The sequence below is a fragment of the Lampetra fluviatilis genome, chromosome 11 (assembly GCF_964198595.1).
Source record: "Lampetra fluviatilis chromosome 11, kcLamFluv1.1, whole genome shotgun sequence".
Taxonomy (NCBI): domain Eukaryota; kingdom Metazoa; phylum Chordata; class Hyperoartia; order Petromyzontiformes; family Petromyzontidae; genus Lampetra; species Lampetra fluviatilis.
In genome coordinates this window covers 8,882,028-8,909,854 of record NC_136285.1, presented here as the reverse complement: position 1 = coordinate 8,909,854, position 27,827 = coordinate 8,882,028, and the positions used below count along the sequence as shown (strand labels likewise).

The 27,827-nt window shown below is 45.4% G+C and overlaps 1 protein-coding gene across 1 annotated transcript; it reads left to right on the top strand.

Moving 5' to 3' along the window:
- Positions 1 to 144: 144 nt before the first annotated feature.
- LOC144934691 (ankyrin repeat and SOCS box protein 15-like) lies at positions 145 to 27,334 on the top strand. The gene is made up of 11 exons (XM_078860737.1): positions 145 to 309; positions 2,625 to 2,745; positions 3,035 to 3,084; positions 9,014 to 9,145; positions 12,124 to 12,282; positions 16,762 to 17,007; positions 18,752 to 18,923; positions 20,092 to 20,336; positions 21,173 to 21,480; positions 24,315 to 24,468; positions 26,854 to 27,334. The coding sequence occupies exons 2-11, from the start codon at positions 2,639 to 2,641 to the stop codon at positions 27,024 to 27,026; spliced, it is 1,746 nt and encodes a 581-aa protein (XP_078716863.1). The 5' UTR covers positions 145 to 309; positions 2,625 to 2,638; the 3' UTR covers positions 27,027 to 27,334.
- Positions 27,335 to 27,827: the final 493 nt, after the last annotated feature.

Below are 27,827 nucleotides of genomic sequence, written 5' to 3'. Positions count from 1 at the left end.
TGCTGGCTCGTTAGTGGTCTGATTATAGAAGCACCCCACACGTCCCAAATAGAGCATTGCGCAATTCCTCGTGAAACACACGCACACACAACGCAGCACGCCTGGCAGACGAATAATAGCGCTGTGCATCGCTCGTCCCCTTTCTAACGCCCAGTTCACTGGACGCTTATGGATAGCAACGCGTGGCTGTGGCGCTGAGTTGGATGTCATCCTTCTCGTGATAGACACAGCGACCGAGAAGATAGCGTCTCGCTCCCCGTGAGCCCCTGCGAGCGAGCAGAGGTCAACACGGGCGGTCTGGCTTCGAAGGTACCGTGCCGCACACACAACCCAAACGATGCGCGTTCGTTTAATCGCCTTCCTTTCGGCACATCCGATTGACACGGTTGGCTACGTACTGGTGCGAAAGATGTTCAACGTGCATACATTCCGAAAACGGTTGGAATTTAATTCGTTGTATCATCCTGTGAATCCTGCATGGTACTTTTATTTTACTTTTATTAATTTTGATTTTTTTACCTACGTGACTTTACCGAAAAAACCTAAGAATATGAATACTTGCAGTTACGAAAGCTTCAAATCTAGAATGGTACAAATGCTATGCTACTTGTTATCTTGTTTGTTTTTTTATCGTGTGAAGTATGTATCTACGTCACCACAACGTCTTGACATAACAGGACAGCTTATTTGACAATGCTTAAACGCTGTGTTGTCTCTTGACTTGAAGCTTTCGTGACTGCAGGAATTCATACTCGTTGGGTCTTTCGGTAAAGTCACGTAGATAGAAAAAATATTAATTAAAAAATCACGACGTTTCGATCGCTACACAAGCGATCGTCTTCAGGTGAAAAAATACAGCAGGCGAACTGCTGTATTTTTGTGTTGTACTGTGTTGTCCATATCTGAAAACATTAATTGTACATGCTATCGCGTATTAAATGTGTGACCCTAGCAGTTATTTTATATTCACCTCCCTTAATTCTAATGCTTTAAAGTTGTAATGCAGCATTCGATGTGTGTGTGTAAAGAACAGCTGGAACATCCAAATCGGTCAAATGCTAATGGCAATGTGCATTGCCTACCAAATACGAGGACATTGAGAAATTGACATAAAAATCGAAATAAAGCCTTTGTACTGCATTTTGTTCCATTTGTTCCCCACGTCGTAAATTTCGTATGCTGCTGGACAATCACAATTATCAAACCCCCACTTCCATGGGAGGGTTTTTCCATTTATTTCTGGCCGTAGTTGGAACACGAATATCGGACAGCAGCAAATGCGCAGCCACATTGCGTGGGTTGAAAAGCCGAAGCAATCGAGGCACGTGTCACCTGTACAATGGCTCTGCAATCAAGACGCGTGTCAGCAGGCAAGTGAAGCGTGTGTCCCTGAGATTCGAGTGATGACGTCAGGGCACTATCACGGCCTTCTGCACGATTGCATTCAAGAATAAATGACCCCATTAGCATTGCCAGGTATTTTTCTTTAGTCGCCACGACGGCGAGATGTTAACTACCTCGCCTGGTATACAGGATGGTCGTGGGTTCGATCCTCGACCCCGTATATGTGTTCTCCCCGTGGTCGCGTGGATTTTTCTTCGGGTCCTCCGTTTTTTCCCCTCCACATTTAGAAACGTGCGTTTAGAATAACTAGCTGCGATGAATTTCCACATGATAAGCCACTTCTTTGAGCTATCATTTGTGGCCAGATCGCTTCGAAAAAAGAGCTATTTCGCTCAGTGGGTTTTACCCGGTAAAATAAAAAAATATTATAAGCTGCCTAAATGTAGGTTACACAGTATACTGTGTTATGATATGTGTTAATATCTAGGTCGCACCATGCAATAAAAAACACATGTTTATTCAGTAATCATTAGTTTGTAGATCAATGATGTGATGCCGTGTGAATGAATGAATGATACGGCAGCAACGTAACAAGATAATTTGGCCGTTTTTGTAACATCATCTCCCACATTTGCCAAAAAAAATTCATTGCGTGCGTGGAATGAACAAGTGGGTTCCAGCTTTCCCTTGAGGACTCCCGATTGGGTTATCTTCCAGCGCCAGGTTATCATCCAACGCTATCAACGTAACCCATCCAAATACGTCGTTGGCCTGGCACGTGTCGTGAGGGGCACTGCAAGATCCGACCATGTACGTCCGAGTCTCGCCGAGCTGCATTGGCTTTTGGTTGTCAAACGAAAACATGATCATGTTGCACTCATTACACATGAAGTTTGTTTTGCCACAAATGAATAAACATACCTTGCTGGTCTCGTTTGGGAGCATAAACCATCACGCGAACTCCGGCCATCGAACAAAAGACGGTCACTGCATCGCGCACTTTCACATGCTCTTCTGCGGCCGTCGGGAACGCTCCTCCTTCAGATATTAGGAAGCTGCTGGAGCTATGCACTTTTAAATCTGGATTGAAAACTCAATTCTTTAGAATTACTATTTTGTGTTTAGTTTGTTGTCCTTCCCCAGCACCTGCTATTAGCACGGTTGGCTACGTACGGTGCGAAACAAGTTCAACACACGTACGCACATTAACTGCTGAACAGATTTTTTTTTAAAGCGACCCTTGTGGGAACCCGACCTCCTGCGCGCCACGTGCCTTTCAGGAGCAATCAACAACATGGATGAAATGTCAGAGGAGGAGATGACCGAACTTGCCCTCCAGATGAGCCTGCAGGAGATGTTCGCATCGTACGAGCGCAAATCTTCAGACGCGGGCGAGAGCACGTACGGCGGAGTCGAGAGACGTTGCACTGCAGTGTTGGTGTATGCCCCCGATGCTATTGCACCGCAGCTAAGAGCCAGCCGCGTTTCCGTACGAATTTGTTGTGCAGCTTTACGCAAGGAGGCACACCTGCTCGCGTAGATAACTTCGGTGTGTGCATAGTTGTTTGAATGCATGCACGCATGTACATCCTATGCAAAAAAAATGTCATCAAGGCTAAATGGCATTGGGATATGAGTACGGCTTTAATTGCGTGTTTGTTGTTGTTGCGTAATGTTTTGTGTTTCACAGCTGTACCAATTCAGATTTGTTTGTGAAGCTGACCGAAGCCATCACGAAAGGTAACAACATAAAAACAAGACTTTTCTCGTGAGAAATCCCCTTTTTTACTACACGCTTTTATTTAACTCACTCTGTCTGTTGTTGTCCTATCCTCAAATATTGTAACTCAATTTTAAACCACTTCCCAATGTGGTATCGACTGCAAACGTGGTATACTTATGTCATACTGATGACAATACCATATTCTATCATAAAAAATCTAAAAAGTATTTTAAACATTTATTTTTATATGTTATGTTTCGGCTTGGGTCTAATTGTCCACGCTCAACTGACGTTGGCTGTTTCGGGGCCACTTCCTGGAGTCGTGGAGTTCTGCCATTACGAGTAGGGTACATTTCATTAAAGCGTTCTTTTAAAAAAGTTTTTTTTTAATATTACTTATCTGCTTTCCGGTTGCACAACGCCCCCGAGCAATGATTGGAAGCCAACGCTTTGTTCGTGCACAAAGTGCGAACGCTTAAAACGAGTCTGAACCCCATCGCAGACTCTCAATGGAAACAGATCTGGAAGTCGCTGCCCCCCCCCCACCACTCAACTTAAAAGGGGGGGTGGTTGGGACATCCAATTTAAATTCCTGAACGGCACTTCACCTGGCAATTCAGAAGCGAGTCGGAGTTCGTTAGCGGCGTGACTCTGTGGACCGACTGGGGTACAGACTCAATGGAAAGGAGGCAGATTTCGAAAAGAGCGTGGGATCCATTCTTAGATAACAAACTCCGGTGACATCCAGGACTCACCCTGGCCCAGTGTCAGGGACGCAACTGCCTCTTGCAACGTGGGGGGGTGGGGGTGCAAGATACGACTCTGGACCTCCCCTTCTTTCTCCCGACTCACTTGTACTGAACTAGCTCCAAGCATGGTGCTGTTTCATTCAGACGCTGTCTCCCCGACAGACCTGGTCTTCACCTGAGGACGGCTGCTTGCGTTGTGGCCGAAACGTCGTGAAAATTATTTTATTATGTTTTATTTTATTATTTCCATTCTACGTGACTTTACCGAAAGAACCAAGAAGATGAATCCCTGCAGTCACGAAAGCTTTAAATCGAAATTTAGCTACGGATGTGTTTAACCCGTTAACGATACTATGTTAGGCTATAACTATATATACTATTTTGGTTGCACCGTGTGTTGGGTTTAGAGGAAGACAGTCTCACAGTGACAGTATCAATAAAAAAAACATTTAAAGCTACGATACTCACAATTAAGTTATGCGTCTTGCTTTCGTGCACACGTCAGTTAGCAAGAAAGCCTGGTGTTCAGTAGCAAACACCAGATGCGCTATTATATTTAACACAATGTTTTTTTCGGAATAATTTTTTTTGATATTTGTAACAATTTTTTGGCCATTTATGGTTACCGTAATTGTTCTTGGAAGAAAAAAAATTATCACGTTTTTTTGTACTTGTTTATCTGTTAATTCGGCCCCCCTCCTTGTGGCCGGACTGGGCCCCTATGCGTCACATAACGCTGCCATATACCCCCCAATAGTTGCGCCCCCTCCCCAGAGCCTGCGGGACGCACACCTTGTTATCCGCTTGAGATCAATTCCCTCCACCAACATGGGCAGCTCTGTGTAGTCTCTCAGGGTAAGAATGGCCAACTCTGTAAAATTCCAATCGTAGGCTCTGTAAATTAAGGACGCATCATACGACCTGTAACTTCAGGCCAGTGTGTTTATCATTGGAAATCTACCATCCGTCGGAATACATGAATAAAAAAATAGTACTCTTAGGTTTTTTCGGTAAAGTCACGTAGGTAAAAAATTTTAATTAATAAAAGTTAAATAAGACAAATTAAAAATTCACGACGTTTCGGAAGCAACACAAGCCTCCGTCTTCAGGTGGAACCGTCACAGCCACGACAGCTGTATCAAGTAAATGAAAAAAAAAATAGTATTTTTTGAATTTTCCAATGCATATTAGCAATGTGTTAATAATATATATAGATAATAAGGCATCATACAAACCCTGAATATGTTCGATCCATCGGTTGTGATCATTATACTCCCTTGGAATTAAAATGTCTCCTTTGCAGAGACTGTAAAAGATAGGATCTCAAGTATGCAATGACAAGAAAACAAAGTGTGAAAACATTCAATGTCATTTTACTCTTGCGAGGGCTGTGCCACCGTCAAAGTCGGACAACTTAAACACAAATAACTTGATACGGGAAGTTTGTTTGTACAGTCCATGGCGAGCCTGATTTAATTTTGGCTCGGAGTCAATAATTCAAACCCAGCGTCTCAGCGGTGCGGGCTCAGGTATCTCGCATTGCCGTGACACAGCCACCAGCCACCATCACCGTCGTCTCTCATCGATAAACAGCTTCTTTTGCTCCACCGTACCACTGACGACATCGCCGGAATCTGGGAACAATCAAATGACAAAACTGCTGAATAAAGCCGGCGAGAAATCATCCCCAGTGAGGAGCTCGCATCTGGCTCCAATTCCAAATGGCTCGCATGGCAGAGCCTAAAAACAGACTGAGAGTGGGTTTCGGCAGATGCAATGAAATCATGGCGGGGGGGGGGGGGCTTCTGCAACCGAACAATGTGCAGCAACACAATGCACTCCTCAAGATTTGGCAATGCCAACACCAGAAGCGGTGGTCTGTGCAGATTATAGGGAAAAGACGATATATTCTTAGGTTTTTTCGGTAAAGTCACGTAGGTAAAAATTTAAAATTTAAATTAATAAAAGTAAAATAAAAATAAAATAAAAATCACGAAGTTTCGGAGGCAACACAAGCTTCCATATTCAGGTGGAACCGTCACAGCACGCTACGGGGTAGTATCTCTTGGAATCTCTCATTTACTTGATACAGCAAGCGTGCTGTGACGGTTCCACCTGAAGACGGAGGGCTTGTGTTGCCTCCGAAACGTCGTGATTTTTATTTTACTTTTATTAATTTTAATTTTAAATTTTTACCTACGTGACTTTACCGAAAAAACCTAAGAATATGAATCCTTGCACTCACGAAAGCTTCAAATCTAAAAACGATATAGGTTGCACAGGAGACACGACGGAGAAGAACAACACAAGCTACCATGGCAACCCACCTTCCATTAGGCAAGCAATGATTCACCACGGCCCAGCAATTCCACGACTTGGCGTGAGTCATAATTTTATTCAGAAATCAACTCTTTTGACATCTTGTTTATAATGCCTCATTTGTATTGGGAGGGGGGGGGGGACGGGGGTTCTGGCCAATTTGTTCAGTCACATTCACTCAAATAATGTTGGCGCATATTTAGCAAATAATGTAAATAGTTAATGTAAATAATTAATTGTTTGCAAAAATGTTTCCCAAACATGATCTTTATTGCGCCATTGGTTTAATGTAATGAGGCAAAGCTTCCAATCGGATCTTTCGCACAACTGCACCCCTTTCTTGTTAGAGAACGGCACACAAAAGCAGATATGACAGAGCTAAATCTGAGGACCCTTTAATTGACCTCTCGTCCACAGAGTAGGGGGCAGCACTTTCCCACACACTCTGTCACTAAGAGTAATCAGTCCCTCCAGAAAAACGCGATTATGCGATCGCAAGATTTCACGCAAAATCAGCCAAAGTCCGCATATTTATGCGGGGGGCGCGTTTTTTCAAATACGCCGCACTTTCGCCGCATAAATTGCAGATTTCCGCACGCAAAATATGCGGGCTTGCATGATTTCATAATCCCCGCATTTTCGTTGCAAAAAGTCACATATATCTTAGCAGAAAGTTGAAAAATGTGGCGTTTACTTCACACAAGCGCAGCCATTTCCCCTGTTGCCATGGGAACGTTATGAAGTGACGTCACTCATTACGCGACATCATTGAAAAGCTGCAAACCCCGCGATGCCAATGAAACCATGATGAAGCCCGCAAATCTTTCTCATTTGCCAACAAACATAAGCGCAAAAGACCGCGCAAACCAGTTCCCCAGTGTGTTACATGACAGTGGGGGCAAATTATTTTGCATAGCTACCTCTGTAAAGCAGGAAGCACACATTTTATTTTTTAATATTTTATTTATTCATTTTTACAGAAGTTGTAGCATATTCATTTTGTAAAGCTACAAAACTTGTTCGACTCAATGTTTTGTAAGTTTGAGCCATCTGTTTGTTAAGGTCTGAAATAAAACAAGATGAGAACTTAAATATTCCCAGCACTTTCTGTGATGTAGTATGCTTGCTTATCATAGGAAGTAATAAGAAATGACTCTTTACATTAAAGTAGTAGCCTAGTGAATAGGGTGTTGGGGGAATCACTTTTTTTTCTCTTTTTCATCAAACCGCAGTTTTTGCAAGTTCCCGCAATTTTTGCAAGTTCCCGCAATTTAATCGCATAAAATTGCATAAATATCCCGCATATTCCATCGCATTTTTTAAGAAAACGTGCCGCATAATCAACGATTTTTGCCCGCAACAATCACCAAAAAACTCCGCGTTTTTCTGGAGGGACTGAGTAATGTTTGTCGCACGACAATAAAACCGAACAATACAATGTTCCAGTGATGATTAGGTGACCGAGCTGAAACTATATATTCTTAGGTTTTTTTGGTAAAGTCACGTAGGTAAAAAAATTAAATTAATAAAAGTAAAATAAAACAAAATAAAAAATAAAAAAATCACGACGTTTCGGAAGCAACACAAGTACTTGATACAGCTGTCGTGGCTGTGACGGTTCACCTGAAGACGGAGGCTTGTGTTGCTTCCGAAACGTCGTGATTTTTTTTATTTTGTTTTATTTTACTTTTATTAATTTATTTTTTTTACCTACGTGACTTTACCGAAAAAACCTAAGAATATGAATCCTTGCAGTCACGAAAGCTTCAAATCTAGAACGAGCTGAGACTATTAACACCCTGCACATGAGAGCCACGTTTAATCGCAGGTAGCTTCCTGAATGCAAACCTCGGATCGCAACGGTGCCGGCTAAAATTCTATACACGTATCATGAGCCCAATGCTCAATGGTGTCTATGCAGCTGTGCATGCCCACCTACCAGAGTTGCACAGCCTTGTATCGTCATAAAGTATTCCCTCGTTATCCACGAACTTGATATTCGCGATTTCGGGTGTCCGCGAATAGCATTTGTAACTCTACACGACTGCCTCAAGAGAGCGAGAGAGAGGAAGTGACAAAACAAGTAACGCGAGATTCCAAAGAACACAGGATGAGATGTTACTATCCTTTGTGCAAGCACTTCCAAGAGTTCATGAACAGTGAGCCTGGTGAAATTTGGGGAGCGCATCGTCAGTAGTGAACCTTTGGTTCCTAGGGTGTTTCGGCCTTTCATACTATACACCCTCCCCAAAGGCGGCCAGCGACAGGGTGATCAATCCTACGCTTGCGTCCCATTCCCAATTAGTCATAGCAGTTGCCTTGTTGTTGATAGCCAACATCCCATGGGACTATGCCTCAAGAGAGAGAGAGGAAGTGACAAAACAAGTAACGCGAGAGAATGTGATGCGAAAAAGTGATGAGAGATAAAGTCATAAGTTCATTTATAACTTACGTTTTCTGCTTTCGTATTTATATGTATTTATGTTTATTATAACCACATTTTATTCGTGTCATTTAAACGTTCGTGTATTGAATAGCGCATTTATATATAATGATCAAAGGGAATTCATTATCCGCAACATTTGCTATTCGCGAGCATCTCGGGAACGTATCCCTCGCTAATAACGATGGAACGCTGTCGATGAACGCAAACAGGGGAGGAGGGGGGGAGATTCCATTGCACCGGTGCAAAAAATGGCTCGAGATCGGCGTGTTAACTGTGGCACGATGTCTCGGGAACGTATCCCTCGCTAATAACGAGGGAACGCTGTCGATGAACGCAAACAGGGGAGGAGAGAGGGGGGGAGATTCCATTGCACCGGTGCGAGAAATGGCTTGAGAACGGCGTGGTAACTGTGGCACGATGTCTCTCCTGCAGGCGAGCTGGACGTCGTGAAGAGCCTGTTGAGGCACAGCAGGGCTCCGTGTGAAAGGGACGAGGAGGGTTGGAGCGTCCTGCACAGGGCAGCCGCTCAAGGAGACGGCGAGGTCCTGAGAGCCGTGGCCGACGGTAAACTCATCGCCTGCACCCCTCCCGTCGAATAGCGCGGTTGGCTACGTACGGTGCGGACGAAGTTCAACGTACGCAGGCACACAATCCGATAGCTGTGACAGAAGAAAAAATTAACCCGTAAAAACAAAGTTTTTCACTATAAATCCTTTATATGCGTGGCATCGGTTTTATTTTATTATTAATTTCTGTTTTTCTTGAGTAAGAGTTTCATTTTTTATCACATTGGTATTTTAAATTAAATATGAATTTTTTTTTTCCTAAAAAGTGGAAAATTTGGGAATTTTTTTTTCACGAAAATAAATTGTCACGCACAACGAGTCTGTGTGCAAAATGTCAGCTCGATTGGATCACGGGAAGTGGGTTAAAAAACGACCGAAAGATTTGCACGGTCGTAAGCGCGCAAGCAAGCAAGCAAGTGAACTTGATATAAAGGATTTAAAAATAGATGGAAATGTCAAGCCACGTACTGGTGCGAAAGATGTTCAACGTACATACATACATTCATGCCAAGAACACTTTGAATTCGAGGGAAACAAGTCATTTCTGTTGTATCCTCCTGTGAATCCTGCATGGTACGACGGTAAACTGGCTTCACCACCCGCACCCCTCCACCGATTAGCGAGGTTGGCTTCGTACGGTGCAAAATGAATTCAACGTAGATGCACACAAACCGATAGCTGTAACAATAACAAAGAGATGTAACTATCAAGCCACCTGTTTACAACACTCTCGTTTCAATATTTTTCACGTAGATAGGTTCAAAGAAAATGACACAAAAATAACAAAAAACTACGACGTTTCGATCACAACACAAGCGGTCGTCATCAGGAGGAAAGACGATCGCTTGTGTTGTGAACCTAACGTCGTAGTTTTTTTGTTATTTTCTTTGAACCTATCTACGTGACTTTACCAAAAGACCCAAAGAATGTGAATTCCTGCAGTCGCGAAAGCTTTAAGTCAAGACTCTCGTGTTAATTTTAAACATCCGCTCTCCGTTACAGAGAGTGAAACGTGTTCAAGCTCATTTTTCAGGTATTGATTTAATAAAGAGGAATTTACTGGTTACATTTAACAGCTAGGACTAAAACGCAGTTCCCATATAATTATATCGGCACATTCTTACCTATATTGCATCCTACAGCAACGTGGAGGTAAAGGTATGCATGCACATTCTTACACGTCCAAAGAATGAAAGCAATCTCGATCCTGATAAATACCAGCGAAAATACGCTTCAATTACAAATTAATTAATCAACGCTCCCCTTCAAGTGTAGCAACAAGCTGCAATGATGTCTTTATTTTCTCGATTTTTTTTTAAGTCCACGCAAAATACGACGAGACAGACGCGTATCGCAGCTGTTTGATTAATATGACTCGAGATTTTTTGACGACAGTGTCATCGTGTGCTAATTAATAGTTTTTTTTATTTGCTAAGCAACAGGTCACACATTATTCACAAAGGATGCTTGATGAAACGAGTACATTCATTTTATTTTCCCGAGATAAAAATAATGAAAGCTGAAATCGGTCAAATGAAGGATTGGGCGCAGAGGTGGGCTACGATAAGTGTGACAAACAGCAGAGTGATCAAATATAATACATCTTGGGGGCTTCTACAGCCATAGCTGTAATAGCGATAATTATGCACACAATTATGAAATATATTCTTGGTTCTTTCGGTAAAGTCACGTAGAAGGGAAATAATAAAATAATACAAATATAAAACAATAAAAATCATCACGACGTTTCGACTGCAACACAAGCAATCATCATCAAGTAGGAAATCCACAGCAAGCAAATTTGTTTTATATTTGTATTATTTTGTTATTTCCCTTCTACGTGACTTTACCGAAAGAACCAAGAATATGAATCCCTGCAGTCACGAAAGCTTTAAATCAAAATTATGAAACAGTAAATACATACAAAAACGAATAAACCGCTGTAGTATTGTATTTTTTTGGTGATTCACCAAGGCAATATTGGACCAATGTGGAACAAATTGTCGATAGTATTGACATTCCGTCATGGTTTTATCTCTTTATTGTTCTTGGTTTTTCTCTATGATAAGTACCGGTGAGGTGGCCGAGCCGGCGCGTGTTTGCCACTTGTTGCGAAGAATTGCGGTCCGAGACAGGCAGTCACCCTGGTTAATACTGTGGGTGCGCAGTATTCACAAAGGATATGCACCATCTGCTTCACGGTAGACATTAAAGATCCAATGACTTTTCTTAGAAATTTTAAAGAGAACAACCTGTGTGCTGGCATCATTGGCCAATTTTTTTAAATCAACTTAAATTTACTTAAATTAATGAAAACCACGTTGCAACACTGCCCCCTACTGGCAGGCTATACTCGTCTATGAAGCAAAGCGCTTTCGTGTCAACCTTGTTTCATAATGGCGTGAATACTAAATGTACTCATTGTCATGACTGTTATTATAATTGTATAAGTAGGATATTTAGAAAGAATCGATCGTCTCGGCTGTAATTAAACAATGTTAACAATTTTGATTGAAAGCTTTCGTGACTGCAGGGATTCATATTCTTGGTTCTTTCGGTAAAGTCACGTAGAAGGGAAATAATAATATAAATATAAAACAATAGAAATTCTCACGACGTTTCGACTGCAACACAAGCACTCATCATCAGGTGTGAAATCCACAGCAAGAAATTATTTTTTTTGTTCTTGGGTTGTTTTCTTGCTGTGGATTTCACACCTGATGATGATTGCTTGTGTTGCAGTCGAAACGTCGTGAGAATTTTTTATTGTTTTGTATTTCTATAATTTTATTATTTCCCTTCTACGTGACTTTACCGAAAGAACCAAGAATAAAATGTTAACAATATCACGCCACCGTAATATCCCAATGTCAATGCATTTCACCAGCGATGCTCATGGGTGACAAGTCGTTGTGTAGGTGGCGTGCTGTTGATTGGCCGTGCCATCTGAATCGCTGGCTCTGTTACGTATTGCAGCGTGTCCGTACAGCATCTGGGAGCAGACGACCTCCGACGGAGACACTGCCCTGTCCCTCGCCATAAAAGGTGGACACACGGAGAGCGTGCGTCTGATGCTGGAGAGGGGCTTCGATGCCAATGCGCCGTGTGGAAACGAAGAAACTCCACTCTACGCTGGTACGGAGACAATGCCACTGTCATTGCACGGTTGGCTCCGTCATTGCACGGTTGGCACGTCCGATTAGCAGGGTTGCCTATGTACGGTGCAAAAGAAGTTCAACATACACACATATGGGAGGGTGCTTCAGACGTCGAGAGATTTACAATCGTGTGGCAGCAGCCACTGCCACAAATTACAACCAGTTTGCCATTGTTCTTCTCACATCATCCGTTATCTATCCACTGCTGAAGGCCGACCAAATCTGTCATGGTGTCTCATGGTCCGTATCTGGTATTTAATATATATAAAAAAAACAATGACAGCTTTTGCTCTAGTTTGCAGTGTGCATTTCAGCAGAATCCCCCCAAAATACTCTCAGCATACAAAAGGATTATATCACTCAATTGTATGTGGCGTGCTTTTATTGTTGTATTTGACAAGACTAAAAAGAGAGAAAGCCATGCGTGCTGGAATGAAGGTCTACATTTGCCAATATTCGATTAAAAAAACCCGACAAATAACTTAATTTTGTAAACCCACGTAGAAAACATGACCCCCTACTGGCAGGCTACAACCGTCTGTGAAACACAGGGTCCTTGTGCGATGAGAACGGTGCAAATAGCAAATGTACAACATTTTGTGTTTTATATGTAGCCGTCTGCATATAAAGTTGTGTTAGCTACCACCAAAACAGGGCCCTGACAGGGCAGTGATCAGCTGCCCGCTGCTGTGTTTGCGTGCTGTACCACCTCTTCGTTCGGTGTGGAAACTGCTTCAGTTTTAGTTTGTGCTGTTGGCTTTGGTCTAGCAGTGGTACCAATTCCGTACCGATCCGTTCACCTGGGGGTACGTGTGCCATCTTTAGCGAGCACGCGACACCATGCACCTAATGGTGGATTGGTTTAACACGCAGTATGCTTTCGCGACCAATGTTATGCATAATAGAGGTTTTTTGGGTTAGCTTGCAGAAATGTGTATGTCGTTAAACCCGCCAAAACCCGACACAGCCAATTAGTAAGGTTTGTCACGTAAATAAAACATGCCAATTATTTAAACAAAACATGTGGGCAATGTTTTGTTGATATAAAGAAATAACCGAATGCATTTTGTGTGACATCTGTGAAAGAAGAACTTCATAGCTCATCGGATTTCTCCGCGATAAAGATTTTTTGAATTACACATCGGACATTTAATTAGCCTGTGGTATCATATTTAACTATTTCCAGTCTACGACGATTAGGGGGGGTACCCTGAGAGTTGATGTGGTTAGTAGTCGGGTTTGTACACGACAATCAAAAGGTGGGGGCACCACTGCTCTAGACACGTCAACCGAACGCCCTCGTTCTCTCCACGAACTTCCAGGCTCACGTGGCGAGCCGATGCCGCACGTTGTGATGACAGCAACCACGTGGTTTATGTATTGTCCGTGTGTCTCCACGTGGAGAGAGGGAGGGCGCATAGCTGTGGCTCGCTGTTCACATTCCAGCCACCGTTCTCATTGGGGTTTCATACCCTTGCCCACACAGCTGCCTTGTGTCAACATAGATCGGGCAAACATGTGCCGCCGATACAACGAAACATTGCAACGATGAGGTCAAGGCTAATTAAGTCTTCGCAACCGGGCGAGCCAGTGTCAATAGCGTAGCGCAGTTTGCCCTTTTTATTATTACACGCTTTTATATTTAACTCACTCGGTCTGCTGTATCCTCAAAAAAATATTGTAACTCAATTTTTACCCACTTCCCAATGTGCTATCGACTGCAAACTTGAAATAACGATGTAATACTGATGACAAGACTATATTCTATCATAAAAAAATCCAAAACATATATTTCTTAACATTTTACACGCTTTTATTTAACTTACTCTGTCTGTTGCCGTATCCTAAAATCTTGTAACTCAATTTAAACCGTCTTCCTAATGTCGTATCGACTGCAAACTTGGTATAGGTATGTCATACTGATGACAATACTATATTCTATCGTTATAAATAAAATATTTTAAAACAATATTTTTACGGCTTAAATTGTCCACGCTCAACTCACGTTGTCTGTAAATCACCACGTGGTCCCTGACGTCACGGCAAGCCTCGGGGAGCCACGCCGAGGGGGGGGGGCATGTGGAAGGAGGGGAGGGGCGATGGGGGAAGGGGACAGGGGGAGGGGCAGCTCGGACAGTACATTTCATTAAAGCGTGTTTAAAAAAAGTATTTTTAAATATTTTATTTCTTGTGACAGCACGTGCGGTCGCGTGTATTTACATCGCCCAATCGGGGATCTTCGTCGTATAATTAGCTCAACGTGTGGAGAGACGTTGCTGGTTTCATTCACGAGATGGTCAGCTCTGATTTCGGTGCCGGTTTTTATTTAAAGTCCAACAGGTGCGGAGCACGGGTTCACAGCCATCGCATGCCCTCGAGCGAACGCTCCGGCACATTGTCACGCGAGACACTGGACACACACCAGACGATGTGACGTTGATCGTTCTCGAGCAGTGCCCCCCCCCCACCTCCTGGTCACTTCTCCCTCTCTCTCTCAACACTAGTAACACAAAGTATTCATATTATCGCAACATAATTATAATAATAGCAGCAATTCATCCAGGGATCTCAGTGCGCCGTGCACGAAGTTAGGAAATAGAAATACTACAAAGTCCAGAGTCCACTGCTCGTACATGGGAAGTGCAGGCCAGGCAAAACAGATGAGTCTTTAGAAAATACCTTAAGAAACTTTTTGGTTAACGCAGCTATAAGTTTCTTTTTTGGGGCGGGGGGGGTAGATATTAGGCTTAGGGCGCTTTAATCAGGGTGGTTAACGTAACTTAATTTTTTTAAAATTAAATATCATTATAAATTCACGTCTGAAACAAACAGTGTAAAATGGAAATAATAAAATAATAAAAAGAAAACAATAAAATATTTTATTATGTTTTATTTTTTTTATTTTATTATATCCATTCTACGTGACTTTACCGAAATAATCAAGAAGATGAATCCCTGCAGTCACGAAAGCTTTAAATCGAAATTTAAACATTGTAAACATTGTCATTATTTCCGCATCAACTTGCAATTGCATCACAGCCACCGCAGACCACCTTGAGGACCGTCGTGGACCACTGTTGGTGGCACCGGGACCCACATTCTGAGAACCACCGCTTTAGAATTATCAAGAGGCGATTTGTTTTTTGTCAAGTACCCTTTCATTTTCAGATGGAAGAAAAGAGGTAGGCAGCGACGACGGGTCGATGGAGGTGGATCTTGAAGATCTTGAAATTGACCCAGGATTGGAATGATTGGGGTGATAGGGTCTCGACATCTGTGAAAAAAAGCTTCATAGCTCATCGGATTTTTTTCAGGATAAATAAAGATTCCGACTCTGAGGGTCTCATGCACTCGAGAAACATTTGGCCGCGGCATATTTTTGATCATCTGGAGTTTGGAGATGGGTAGGCCGTAGAGGAGAGAGTTGCAAGAGTCGAGTTGGCACGTGATGAAGGCACGGATGTGTTGCGCAGACGGAGGCATGAGCTCTCGCAGTATTGAGATGCGTGAGGAGAGGACGAGGGCTCGAGGATCAATGACAACCGCAAGTTGACGCGCTCGTTGGCAGTATTCCGTCAGAGTTTACTCTTTGCCAGAGTGAATTTTATTCCGTGTTGGGGTGGGGAAGGGAGGGAGGTTACTCAATGAGCCTAAACGCAACATATAACCTGCGTTTAATTTGCTTGAATCTACAATTGTCAACAAAATGTGCTCTTCCAGTGTCTCACAGTGTGTTGTTCGGAAAAATGAAAAGAACCGGAAAGAGAGGAAGACCTAAAAGAGAATGGCTTGACGACGACATTAGAGATTGGTGCCAGAAATATATGTACTACCTGAGCATGTAACAATAGGTTTTACCCTTCCTGGCAATAAAACAACGTGTTAAAACACCAAACAGAATCCTTTTTCAAGGAATCGTGTCTGCATTAACCACACACAGTCCTTGAGGTGAACATGAGGTGGTAGGAAACAGCACACGTGCTTGGAGCATATATAAGCTGGGTTGGAAGAGGGGGGGGGAAAAGGGCGCCTTGACAAAATAATTTGCATATCAAGAGTAATTTAGCATATTTATGGGAAATGCAGCTATGTGATTAGTACTACTTATGCCCGTGCATTATGCAGGATTAGCAGCATCCAAGGGAGGGGATATGGGAAATGCAGGGTATGTGATTAGTACTACTTATGTCCGTGCATTATGCAGGATTAGCAGCATCACGTGGAGGGGATAGGGGTAGCATTAATAAAGGGAAGGAATGTTAATAGTATGTAGCTGCAGTAACTAAACCACCACGTAAAAAAACTAAAGTATATTGTACCTGAGCATATTGGCACAAGACAGAGGCAATGTGCAGTGGACGCCTATGGGGCAATCTGTCCACATGGATCGCGGTGGTGGTGATGATGATGATGGAGCATCTTGACACTTTGCCCCGTAAACGCGGCGGTGGTGCAGCCGTCAAGCGCGGCTCGCTGCCGGCAGCCGAGCTGCTGCTGCGCTACGGAGCCAACGTCAACCACGGCCACCACAACCGCTGGACTGCGCTGCACGAGGCTGCGCGCCTGGGCCGTCGCGACTTGGCCGCGCTGCTGCTTCGCAACCGCGCCTACGTGGACCAGAAGACGGCATTTGGCTTCACGGCGCTGGCCATAGCGGCGCAGCACGGGCACGCGGACGTCCTGAGGCTGTTGCTGGATCGCGGTGAGCCCCGAGGAGCTTCGAGCCGCCGCTGGCGAGACGCGGGCGAGCGGTAAAGGCCACGCGCGTTTTGAAAGCCGCTTTGTTGCAGAGGTTCGCGGTTCGGGTACGACGGACGCCCTTGGTTAATACTGCGGTGTGTATTATTAACCATACATATGCGTCATCTGCTTCGGTAGTGGACGTGAAAGATCGATTGTAACGACTCCGACGAAAAAGTAATAAGAGGAGACACTTTTATTTAAAGACTTCCGCAATAACTACTGCTGCTAAAAACTTCTACAATTAGGGAGCCTAGGATTCGTTCTTGTCTTCTTGCTTGTATCTTCCTCCGAGCGTCCCCACTCCTCGTGTTCTCTTCTTATATATCCCTCAGCCCCCTTTCTCGAACCTTCTATTCCCCTATTTTTTTTACCTTTAGCCAATCCCTGTCCGTTCCCTCTAACGGCTCCTTTTTCTTTGGTTCTTTCTGTTTTCCAGTTTTCTCGTTCAACCCTTATTCTTCCAATCGGAAATCTTGGTTGATTTGTAAATAGCCGTTTGGCGTCGAAGTTCGCCAAATATAATAAATTATTGTACTCACAAATGACTCACAATGTTTGGGAAGCAACATTGCTCCCTACCGGCAGACGAGTGTCCACTTGTAGGCCGGTGCTGCGTTTACTCTGAGGCACAAGGACAGCTGATCACACAAATTCACGTGAAAAACTGTTAGAAAAGCCGTGCATGTACGTACATGCTTTTCTTTCCTTGATTCCAGGGTTTAAGTGAACTTCTTGACTAAATTCAAAGACAAAAATATACAAATCGAAATCAATCAATTCATATACACAAGTCAATGCATCTCTCGTTAGCAAAAGCATCGGCAAGGTTTGAGTCTATGTTTTTAATCGATACATTGCAAGATGCCCAAGAGTACTTACTTTCACCTGTGCCTGATATTTTACAAAGGCCTTGTGTCAAGAAATTAAGTAAATTATAAAATCAATTAATTTGGATCCCTGCCAATTGTAAAAGCAAAAACCTGCTGAGGCGTAGTGCATGTATTCAGCCAGGCACGGGTCTTTAACACAGGTGGAGAACCTTTTCCTTCATGGGACCTAAATAGGACTGACAAATTTCTTTAGCGGGGCCACTCATTAACACACACGCCTCAGTCACTTCTCGTCATTCCACTTGTCTAGAATGAACTCATTTCTTGAAAACTGCTGGTTGTGCTTAGTTGTCCTTCCCCCGCACAGTTGGCTACGTACGGTGCGAAATAAATTCAACGTACAAGAGGTCCTCGTAGTGACAAATGACTGCGCGTACTAAAATCAGAAACGCAGTGTTGGCGGGTCGAAATAATGGATTCAGACGCTGTCTTTCCGACAGACCTGTTCTTCACCTGAGAACTGTATTTTATTATGTTTTATTTTTATTATTTTATTATTTCCCTTCTACGTGACTTTACGGAAAGAACCAAGAAGATGAATCCCTGCAGTCACGAAAGCTTTAAATCGAAATTTATTCCCCTCTAGTACCCGCTCAGTGCTGCTGAGATGCTTGCGGTGACGGGATATAATTCGCGGGCCATTTCACAGCGGCGAACAAAAAAATTGTCCCCTTTAGTGACAGATCGGTGGGCCCTTTTTGAGGTGGTAGGTTTCACGGGCTGCATGGATGAAGTCGCGGGCCTGACCCGTGCGCCATAGGTTTCCCACCCTCGGCTCTGCGAGCTCGCGTCTCCCTCCCTCCCTCCTCCCAGGGGCGAACGTCCTCGCTCAGGCGGAGGACGCCGCCACGGTGCTGTACGAGGCGAGCAGCCACGGTCACATCGACTGCATCACGCTGCTGCTTCAGCACGGAGCGAACCCCAACATCCCAAACGTCACGGGCCACCTGCCCATCCACCGCGCCGCTTTCAAGGGCCACGTCCGGTCTGTGCATGGGGGGGGGGGGCGGAGGCCACGCGTGACCGCGTTTAAAGGGGACAGGCGGTGCAACAACTCAGAAGGGCCCCACAGTCAATGTTCAACAAGCTTCGTGCAAATGCCCAGCGCCTTGCTGATCTCGTTAAGGAGCGTAAACCGTCACGCGAACTCCGGTCATCCTCACAGCAGCAGCGGCGGCTTTTGGCTCGCCGTCGAACAAAGACGGCGGTCACCGCATCGCGCGCTTTCGGATGCGCTTCCTCGGCCGTCTGGAACGCTCTTCCTTCCGATATTAGGAAGCCACTGGAGCTATGCACTTTTACATATATATTGAAGCCTCATTTCTTTCGAACTGATTGTTGTATTTGGTTTGTTGTCCTTCACCTCTGATTAGCACGATTGGCTACGTACAATGCGAAAGAGTTCAACATACATACATGCTAAACGAAATGAGTAACAATACGAACTGCTTTTCTTTCTATCATGCGTTCTGCTCTGGTTCTTACCCACTATGTGTAAGAGCAAGGCATAATCTATCTACTGCTGAATGAAGCCTACCCCACCTTATATCAGCAGACCTCTTTTCAGACGCGTTCCCTCCTTTGACTGCCACACTGTCGTTTGTCTTCACCACTTTCCATCCTCCCCTCTTGCGTTGTCCTCTCCAAGCCCACCTGCTTTTCTCGACAGTCAATGTCACGTGTACAACTTGAGAATGTTCTCGAATCCACGTATTCCTATTGCTGTCTCTCAAGTCTCGTTGCAAACATGCCCTGGTTTGGGCACTTTTCGTCCTCTTGTCTCTCTCAATGACCACGTTGCGCGGCCACACATTTCGAGCAAAATACGCCAATCCGCTTGCTCGGTCTCGTGGCGAATTATCCAGAGCGGCCATTCGAAGAGTAGACCGCAAATCTCTCCAATGTGAATTCGGGTCGCACCGCGTGTTATTTCGCTGCACGTGCTGGCAGCTTCAATCCAGTCCCCCAAGAAGCTCCCAGCACGTGGAGCGAGCCGGGGCGACCTTCGGATTTGCAAGTCCGGTGCGCGCCAACTCTGACACTGCGGCGGCAGCAGGCAGCACCCAAAACTCCCCACCTTGAACTCTCCTCCGAGTGCCGGAATGATCTCCCACTCGGTGACCTCGCCGGGGTCGTGTTGGGGTGTCGCTCAGGGCGGTGAAGCAGCTGCTGCTGGAGACGCGGGAGCGCGCCGTGGAGCGGAGCGGCGTGAGTCCGCTGCACTCGGCCGTCGCCGGCGGTCGAGTCGACTGCCTGAAGGCGCTGCTGGAGAGCGGCTACGACCCCGACTTCCTGCTGGCCGACCACGTCGCCGTGAACTACACCGACAACCGCCGCTCGGCACTCTTCTTCGCCGTGTGCAACGGCGACATGGAGGCCACCAAGCTGCTGCTCAACGGTGCCTCGCCCCACAGCCCATTGCCTCCCGTAGGCCGCCGCGGTGGCTAGGAGATGTTAACTCCCTCGCCTGGTATGCAGGAGGTCGTGGGTTCGATCCTGTACCTGGCACCTGCTGATGTACATTTGAAGTTTGTGGCGTCTCTCTCCCCGTGGTCATGTGGATTGTTCTCCGGGTTTTTCCCTCCACATTTAGAAACGTGGGTTTAGAGTATTTTGCTGCTATACATTTCCACTGACACGCCACTCTGTTGAGCTATCATTTGTGGCCAGGTCGCTTCTGAAAAAGGCCTATATAGTTCAGTGGGCCTTACCTGGTAAAAGTTTAGTTTAGTTTAGTAAAGGCAACCCAGGTCCGCACCTAAGCGATCAGTTGCGCGCAGCTCGTTTTGCAACGCATCTGAATCGCTTATATGTGGTCTCGCGCAATCGGTTGCACGCAATCAGTTGCTTGCAGTCGTGTCAAGCTAGACAAGAGGACAATATGTCGTCTTCATATAATCTGTCTCCTTATGCAAAACCTAAAAGTATTTCTTACGCAACCCACGGATCGAACGGCCTTCTTGGCGGTGCGTAAAATTCAGCGGCATCGATACACCGCTGTGCAAGCGAACTTGTGGACCGGATTCCACACAGCATCTCGTCAGCAGAGTCGATCTTGCTTGAATGAATGCTGGTGGGCTGCCCCACCGTTCCCAATGCCCAGCATATCACTACCGTACTGCTCACCCTTGCACGTAACTCCCACATATTGTCTCTTGAGAGTCGTTACTCGCGGAGTGACAATCCAACCAAACCCGTCGCGCGATCGCCCTCTCCTCCCTTACCCGCCGCAAGCCGGCGCCAAGGTCAACCAAGACCCCATGAACGCGCTGCTGGTGGCCATGCACCGAGGCGACCGCGAAACGGTGGCCCTGCTGCTGCGCCACGGCGCCAACGTCGACTGCCAGATGGTGGTGAACACGACGCGCTTCCCCGCGGCGCTGCAGTACGCCTTCAAGGACGAGTCGCTGCTGCGGGCGCTGCTCGACGCCGGCTGCGACGCGCGCCTCTGCTTCGAGTGCTCGCACGACGCCGAGGGCAGGCGGCCGTCCGGTCCCCGCGACCTGCCCGGGTGGTCGTCCTCTATCATCCAGGACACCGAGGTCAGTCGGCCCGGCCCGGCGCGAGAGACGGTGCGGCCAGCGGAGGCCAGAGGTCGCAAACGGGTTTTGATTCCTTACCCGTACCCGGCCGCATCAGGGTCGCAAACGGGTACCTGTACCTGGCCGTACCCAGCCGTACCCATACCCGGCCGGGTATGGGTAGGGTATGGGTATCGGGTACCTGATTGCGACCTCTGGGATGAAGCCATGTTGCAGGCGCGGGTGGGTTCATTCTAGGAACTTGAATTGTGAGAAGAGACAAGACGTTGGGAAATGAGTGACAAACGGTGACTCACCAGTGACTCACGGCCTACCCGTACCCGGCCGCAGCAGGGTCGCAAACGGGTACCCGTACCCGGCCGGGTACCCGATACCCGGCTACCCGTACCCGGCCGGGTACGGGTACGGGTAGCCGGGTATCGGGTAGGGTACAGGTATCGGGTACTCGGTTGCGACCTCTGGCGGAGGTCCCCAGACACGGGGCCGACGAGGGCCGCATCGGAGAGAGGCGTCCACGAACATCAACCCCCTACGATAGGCGGGGCTCACTTAACGCCATTTCTGTACAAGTCACTTGGGGGCCATCCATTTAGTGCGTACGCATGGAGGGGGAGGGGGGGTTCACCCAAACGCGTACGCTTACGTATGGGGGGTCTACTGACAATGTACGCATAGGATACGGGGGGGGGGGGTGTGAAGCCTCGATAATAATTTGTCTACATTGGCCTTCAAATGAGTAATAGTCCGGCGGTGGACTATCTGTTTGCTTAAACACGTTAATATTGTTCATACTTGATCGTTTCTGCGTGGATTAAATATCGGCCGTTCTATAGAATTCGGGGGGGGGGGGGTGCGTCAGGCGTACGTACACAGGTGGGGGGGAGGGGGTGTAAAAAGTCCGCGTGCGTACAGGGAGGGGGGTAGAGGTCAAGTTTTGATATTTTTGGGTACCTACTCAATGCTTGGCCCCTTACACCAATTCTAGGCAAGTCGCTATAGTTGCAACTTGTTTGCCGTAGTTACTCGTCAAGTCGTTTACACTCTGCACACGTCACGTCGTAGCTCCTGTCTCAGAGTAAATGCGTTGCCAGTTGCGATTGCTGACAGCGATTGCCACGAAAGTCGTCCTGTTCTGTCATGGCCCTTGTATCGCAAGGGCATTTGCACACGCTCCAGGCCACGAGGGCCGATGGAATATGGGGCGTGTGGTTGGGTGGTGTAGTGGTTGCTTGGTTGGGTGACTCAGGGGATGGTGCTATTGATGTGTGATGAACCTGAGATAGCATCACTGAGATGTAGGGGTTTGAGTCCCTGGCTCCCGTCTGAAATTAAACCATTTGCTCATGGGCTTTTGGTTCGATTGTCTCAAGACAATCATTGATGACTCCAAATAAAATCCATCATTGTTTGGGTTCCACCCAGTTCAGATCGATACAAGCTGACAATACTGAACACAGAATACAGCTCTAAATGCTCAGGGGGTATGGAATTGTGAAATAAATATATGTATGGTTAAGTTACGAGGCACGTTTGTTACGCTGTTAAATATGAAGGTGCACGTACCATTTCTGACCACAATGCTGTCGAATAAGCATGTAATGTCGCGTAGATTCGTCGTTTAAATTAAATTCACGCAACAGATCATGAGTGTAGAATTCGACTACGTATGATATAAGAAAATAATTTGCTCAGGTAACAATTAGGCTAATAAAGTAGACAAACACTACCAATCTTTTCCAAAATGAGACCAAAACAACAGTCTCTTGCGATGAGTTATACGTTAGGTCATGAGGCAGAAACATTTTTAAAATAGAAAATAATAACAACAATCATCTATTCCTTATGTGTATGGTTAACACACAAGTTACTAATAACGAAAACATATCTATTGCCTAGCGTTAAAATTACCCTGCTTGCAAATTCAAAAAAAACAACAATCCCTCACCCAGCTTCACCCTTGCCCTCAAGGTTTAGGAAAGCCAGGGAGGGGATCAGCAATCACTGCTTGAGCGTAGGTGCCACGGGCAACCATCCCCATTTCGCGTTCTAATTAAAACGAAAGCACACACATGTCATGGTGTGATTTTGAACATGCGTGCGTGTACACAGCAGTGGTAGTGCAGCGGTCAGCACGCTGCGCTACAAACCCGGTGACCCGAGTTCGATTCCCGCTCATGGTCAACACCAGTGACGATTATCTGAACTGGTCCTGGGCCCTCCACTAGGTTGACTCAGCCTCAAATGAGTACCCGGTGCGGTGTGAAAATATCGCCACTGGGGAGACAAAGGCGGCCGGGCGTGGTGTTGGCCACCCACCCCCTCGTGTGCTCTGCTGGCCTTCATAGGTGCTCGCTAACAGCACTTGCCCCAGCAGTCTGCCAAGGCTGCATGAGGGATCTTTATCTTTGTTTGCAGCAGTGTTAATTCTGTCCACATTTTTTATTTTCGTTTGTAGTCTTAGTCTAGTCAATGACAACCTGCGGAATTCTCGTGGAGTCTTGGAAATATTTCCTTTCGTCATTCTCTTAGCCTCGTCGACCTGAGCAGCCAAACATTTAGACCACTCTTAGTTTTCAAATATTGGTGTAAGGGATGTGCAATTTACCCCCCCCCCCCCCCCCCCCCATGTTATTAGGTCAGCCTATCAATGACCTCGGTGAGTATAATCATTTGCCTTTTTTGGTCTTCCTCGGTGCACTGCAGTCTCTAATGCGTGGGGTAGTCATGTCCATCATCACGCTCGACGCTTTTCATCCGCCCGCCTGCAATAAAACAAGAGGCAAACACCGCACCCCGCCAGTGTCCCCGTGCTTGATTTGATCCCCGGCGCGCAGATGTGCGAGATGCTGACGCTCTCCTGGGTGGAGCACTTGGCCGGCAGGGTGGTGCGAGTGCTGCTCGACTACGTGGACTTCGTGCCGATTTGCGTGAAACTCAGGGCCGTTCTGCGCAAGCACCCGGAGTGGGAGCAGATCTCCAACATCCTCGGTGAGGTCACTCGGCATCAAGGCCGTAATTATAATATCATTTGGGGGGGGACACAATATTGGGGGGGGGACACATCCCCCCCCCAATATTCAAATATGCTCAAAATGTCCCCCCCCCCAATATTATGCTATAAAATAGATTTCTGTTGATATTATTGTGGTTATGATTGTACTTTCTTAATCCCTAATCTCTGCCATTACATACCATTAAACGAGAAAAGGTAAAAAAGAAAAAACAGAGAAATGTAATATAATACACTATTACACATTATTGTAAAACATAAATAATAAGTCCATCCTATGTGTTAGTGATTTTTTTTATTTTAGGCAGGAAATTAGTTTTCAAATTTAGATTTTTTTTTTTCTGGGGGGGGGGGGGGATGGGACCCCCAGACCCCCCTGGAAGATTTGGTCCCCCCCAATGTTGACTCCATGGCTACGGCCTTGCTCGGCATCCACCACCGCCAGCCCCACCCCAGAAATGGCAGTTCAATAGATGACACCACGTGCGTGTCGCCGCCGTGCTCTGTTATCCATCGTGCAAGTCGGTGAAGACATCAATTGCAACCAATCTCAATCCAAAAATGGATGAAGGGCTCTCCACTCCATGTCGGTAATGGGGGGGTTTTCACCATACTTAACAACGCTGAGTTGATGACAGTAGGGGAGGCTTTGATATCACTCACCACTGACGTTAACCATGGCCACGTTCATAGTGCAGCGTGCTAACCACTGCACCGCTGCTCCACACCATGAGTGATTATTATGATTATGTAATTTTTATCATTCCTAATTTAGTCATTATTATGGGCGATTACATGGCCCAGCAGATGTGCGTTTATGAATTGTTATAGAGGTTCGCGGTTTAAATCACGCAGCCTTCGTGAACAATACTGTCGAGTGTATTAACCATCAAATACCCATACTATGATTTGAAGTGGACATTAAAGATTCCGTGATGTTATTTGAAAGAGTAGGCCTTTGTGTGCCAGCATCATGGTTCAGATTTGCCAAAATTACCCGCAAATTACTAAATGGAAAATAAAGTCACAGCAATCATCGCCCCTCATGCAAAAAACTTGGCATAATACTCCTGAAAAGGAGTTGTGAGACTCGGTGCAATTAACAAGCGCAATCAATAAATAAATGACTGTCCTCAAGGATCTGAGAGCAAGTGTTGCTTGGCTCGTTGTTATGGCCAGACAGACGCCATTGAGTGGCTATGGGCCAATATTTGATGGGTTGAATTGGGTTTAATGATAAAAGCTGCCACGTGAAAGTAATGAAAATAAAAAAGATACTTATCAATGCATGTCCACTTGTTTGAGCGACATTTGCATCGATTTAAAACTGCTATTAGTATGATGTATTTCCACAATTCATAGTTAGGGATATCGCTAGCATTGCGGTTGGGGTTGTACCTTTTCGGTAATCTTTTAGCACATTTATCTGATTAGCACGGTTGTCTTACGTATGGTGCAAAAGAAGTTCAACATGCAGTCCATACATAACACTGGTCAACACACTTTTTCTGGCATAAGGTATTCCAACGATTTTACGATAAATTTGGGGTGCTGATTCCAAATCTGGCGTCAGTTTTTGTCTATCACATCAGGTTTTTGAGATATCAAATATTGCATTTTCAATAAAAACTGCAGAAGAAAAATATTTTTAAAATGTGGATATCTACATTAAATAATATTATAAACACACTATCCTAAAAATACAGCACCATATTTTAACACTAAAGCAGTCACTGACTCGCAACAACTTGCAATCATAAGTGACAGAGTTAATTTCGGGTAAAATTAATGAAAATGGGGTATGCCGATAGCATAAAATGAGATGTGATAGAGCAAATCTGAGATCAGATTTGGAATCAGCACCCTGAAATTAGTCTTAAACAGCTGCAAAAGTCCAGGCCAGAAAAAAAAATGTGTTGACCAGTGTAATCTAACCGCCACGCAGGATCGCCGATCCTTTTTTTGTTTTAAATCCTTTTTATTAAGTTCGCTTGCTTGCGTGCTTACTTGCTTGCTTACAACCGTGCAAATATTTCGGTCGTTTTTTAACACACTTCCCGTGATCCAATCGAGCTGACATTTTCCACACAGACTCGTTGTGCATGACAATTAATTTTCGTAAAAAAAAATTCAAAAATTTTACACTGTTTAGGGAATTTTTTTAAATATTTAATTACCAATTGCTTAATGCTGGCAGACAATCATCTGACCCATAGGTGACAGCCATCTCAAGCCAGAGGACGAGAGGACTCTAGCCGCCACGCATATAAAGGATTTAGAGTGAAAAACTTTGTTTTTTACGGGTTAATTTTTTTTCCCCATTGCAATAACATCTGCTGGCGATGCTCGTGCGGACGTTGCAGAGAACGCGCGGCCCCTCAAGCACCTGTGCCGACTCGTGATCCGCGAGAGGATGGGCTCCCTGCGCCTTCGCTCGCCCGCCTTCCTGGAGCGCACGTTCCTGCCGCGGAGCCTCCGGGAATACCTCCTCTACATGGAGCGCGGCCAGAGCATCGAACAAGGCCTGAGCATTTAGCCTCGCCCACGTTGGCGGCACGACACCGACTAGTACTCTGGACTAGGTTCTCGGAACCCAGGGAACATGGGTTGTTGTGACCTAGGGTTTGCCACCTTATGAGGTGCACGACAAACAAGACACCATCGTAAGAAGAATGTCTCATAATACCGCAAGAGGGGAGAACGATGTATACCTGAATTTTCTGAAGTGGGGAAATCAGATACTGTATTGCCTTGTATCGTGGTCTTGCATTGCAACAACCAACGATTAATTTGCACGGTTTTCTACGTATTGTGCAAAAGAAGTTCAACATACATACTTACACCATTGGAACCTCTTTTGCCAGTAGCAAAATATGAGAATTGTTTTTTTACCCTTTTATCTGGCAACAAAGCTGACGCCTTTTTTTACAAGGAGTCATGTTTGCATTGACCACAATACCTGCAGTCGGAATTGTTTTTGTTTGCATTCCGACCGCGGGTATTGTGGTCAATGCAAACATGACTCCTTGTAAAAAAGGTGTCAGTTTTGTTACCAGATAAAAGGGTAAAAAAACAATTCTCATATTTTGCTACTGGCAAAGGAGGTTCCAATGGTGTAAATGCTTACTCCGAGCTCTCATACTCTGATGGTGCATTGTCTTTGAGTTGTGCACCTTTTGGCGTCATCTGGTCCAACACCATGTGAGACTAGGCTCTAAGAAAAGCTGTCTCGGGTGTGGACCAATCAATTTCAAGGACAGTGCATACATTATCAGAGTTTTGCATTTTGTTTGCATTCCGACCGCAGGTATTGTGGTCAATGCAAACATGACTCCTT

Excerpts from the sequence above, each read along its gene's own strand:
- LOC144934691 (XM_078860737.1), top strand. The coding sequence starts at position 2,639 with ATGGATGAAATGTCAGAGGAGGAGATGACCGAACTTGCCCTCCAGATG. Across the intron at positions 2,746-3,034 it reads TCAGACGCGGGCGAGAGCAC|CTGTACCAATTCAGATTTGT; the intron begins GTACGGCGGAGT and ends TGTGTTTCACAG. Across the intron at positions 20,337-21,172 it reads CACCAAGCTGCTGCTCAACG|CCGGCGCCAAGGTCAACCAA; the intron begins GTGCCTCGCCCC and ends ACCCGCCGCAAG.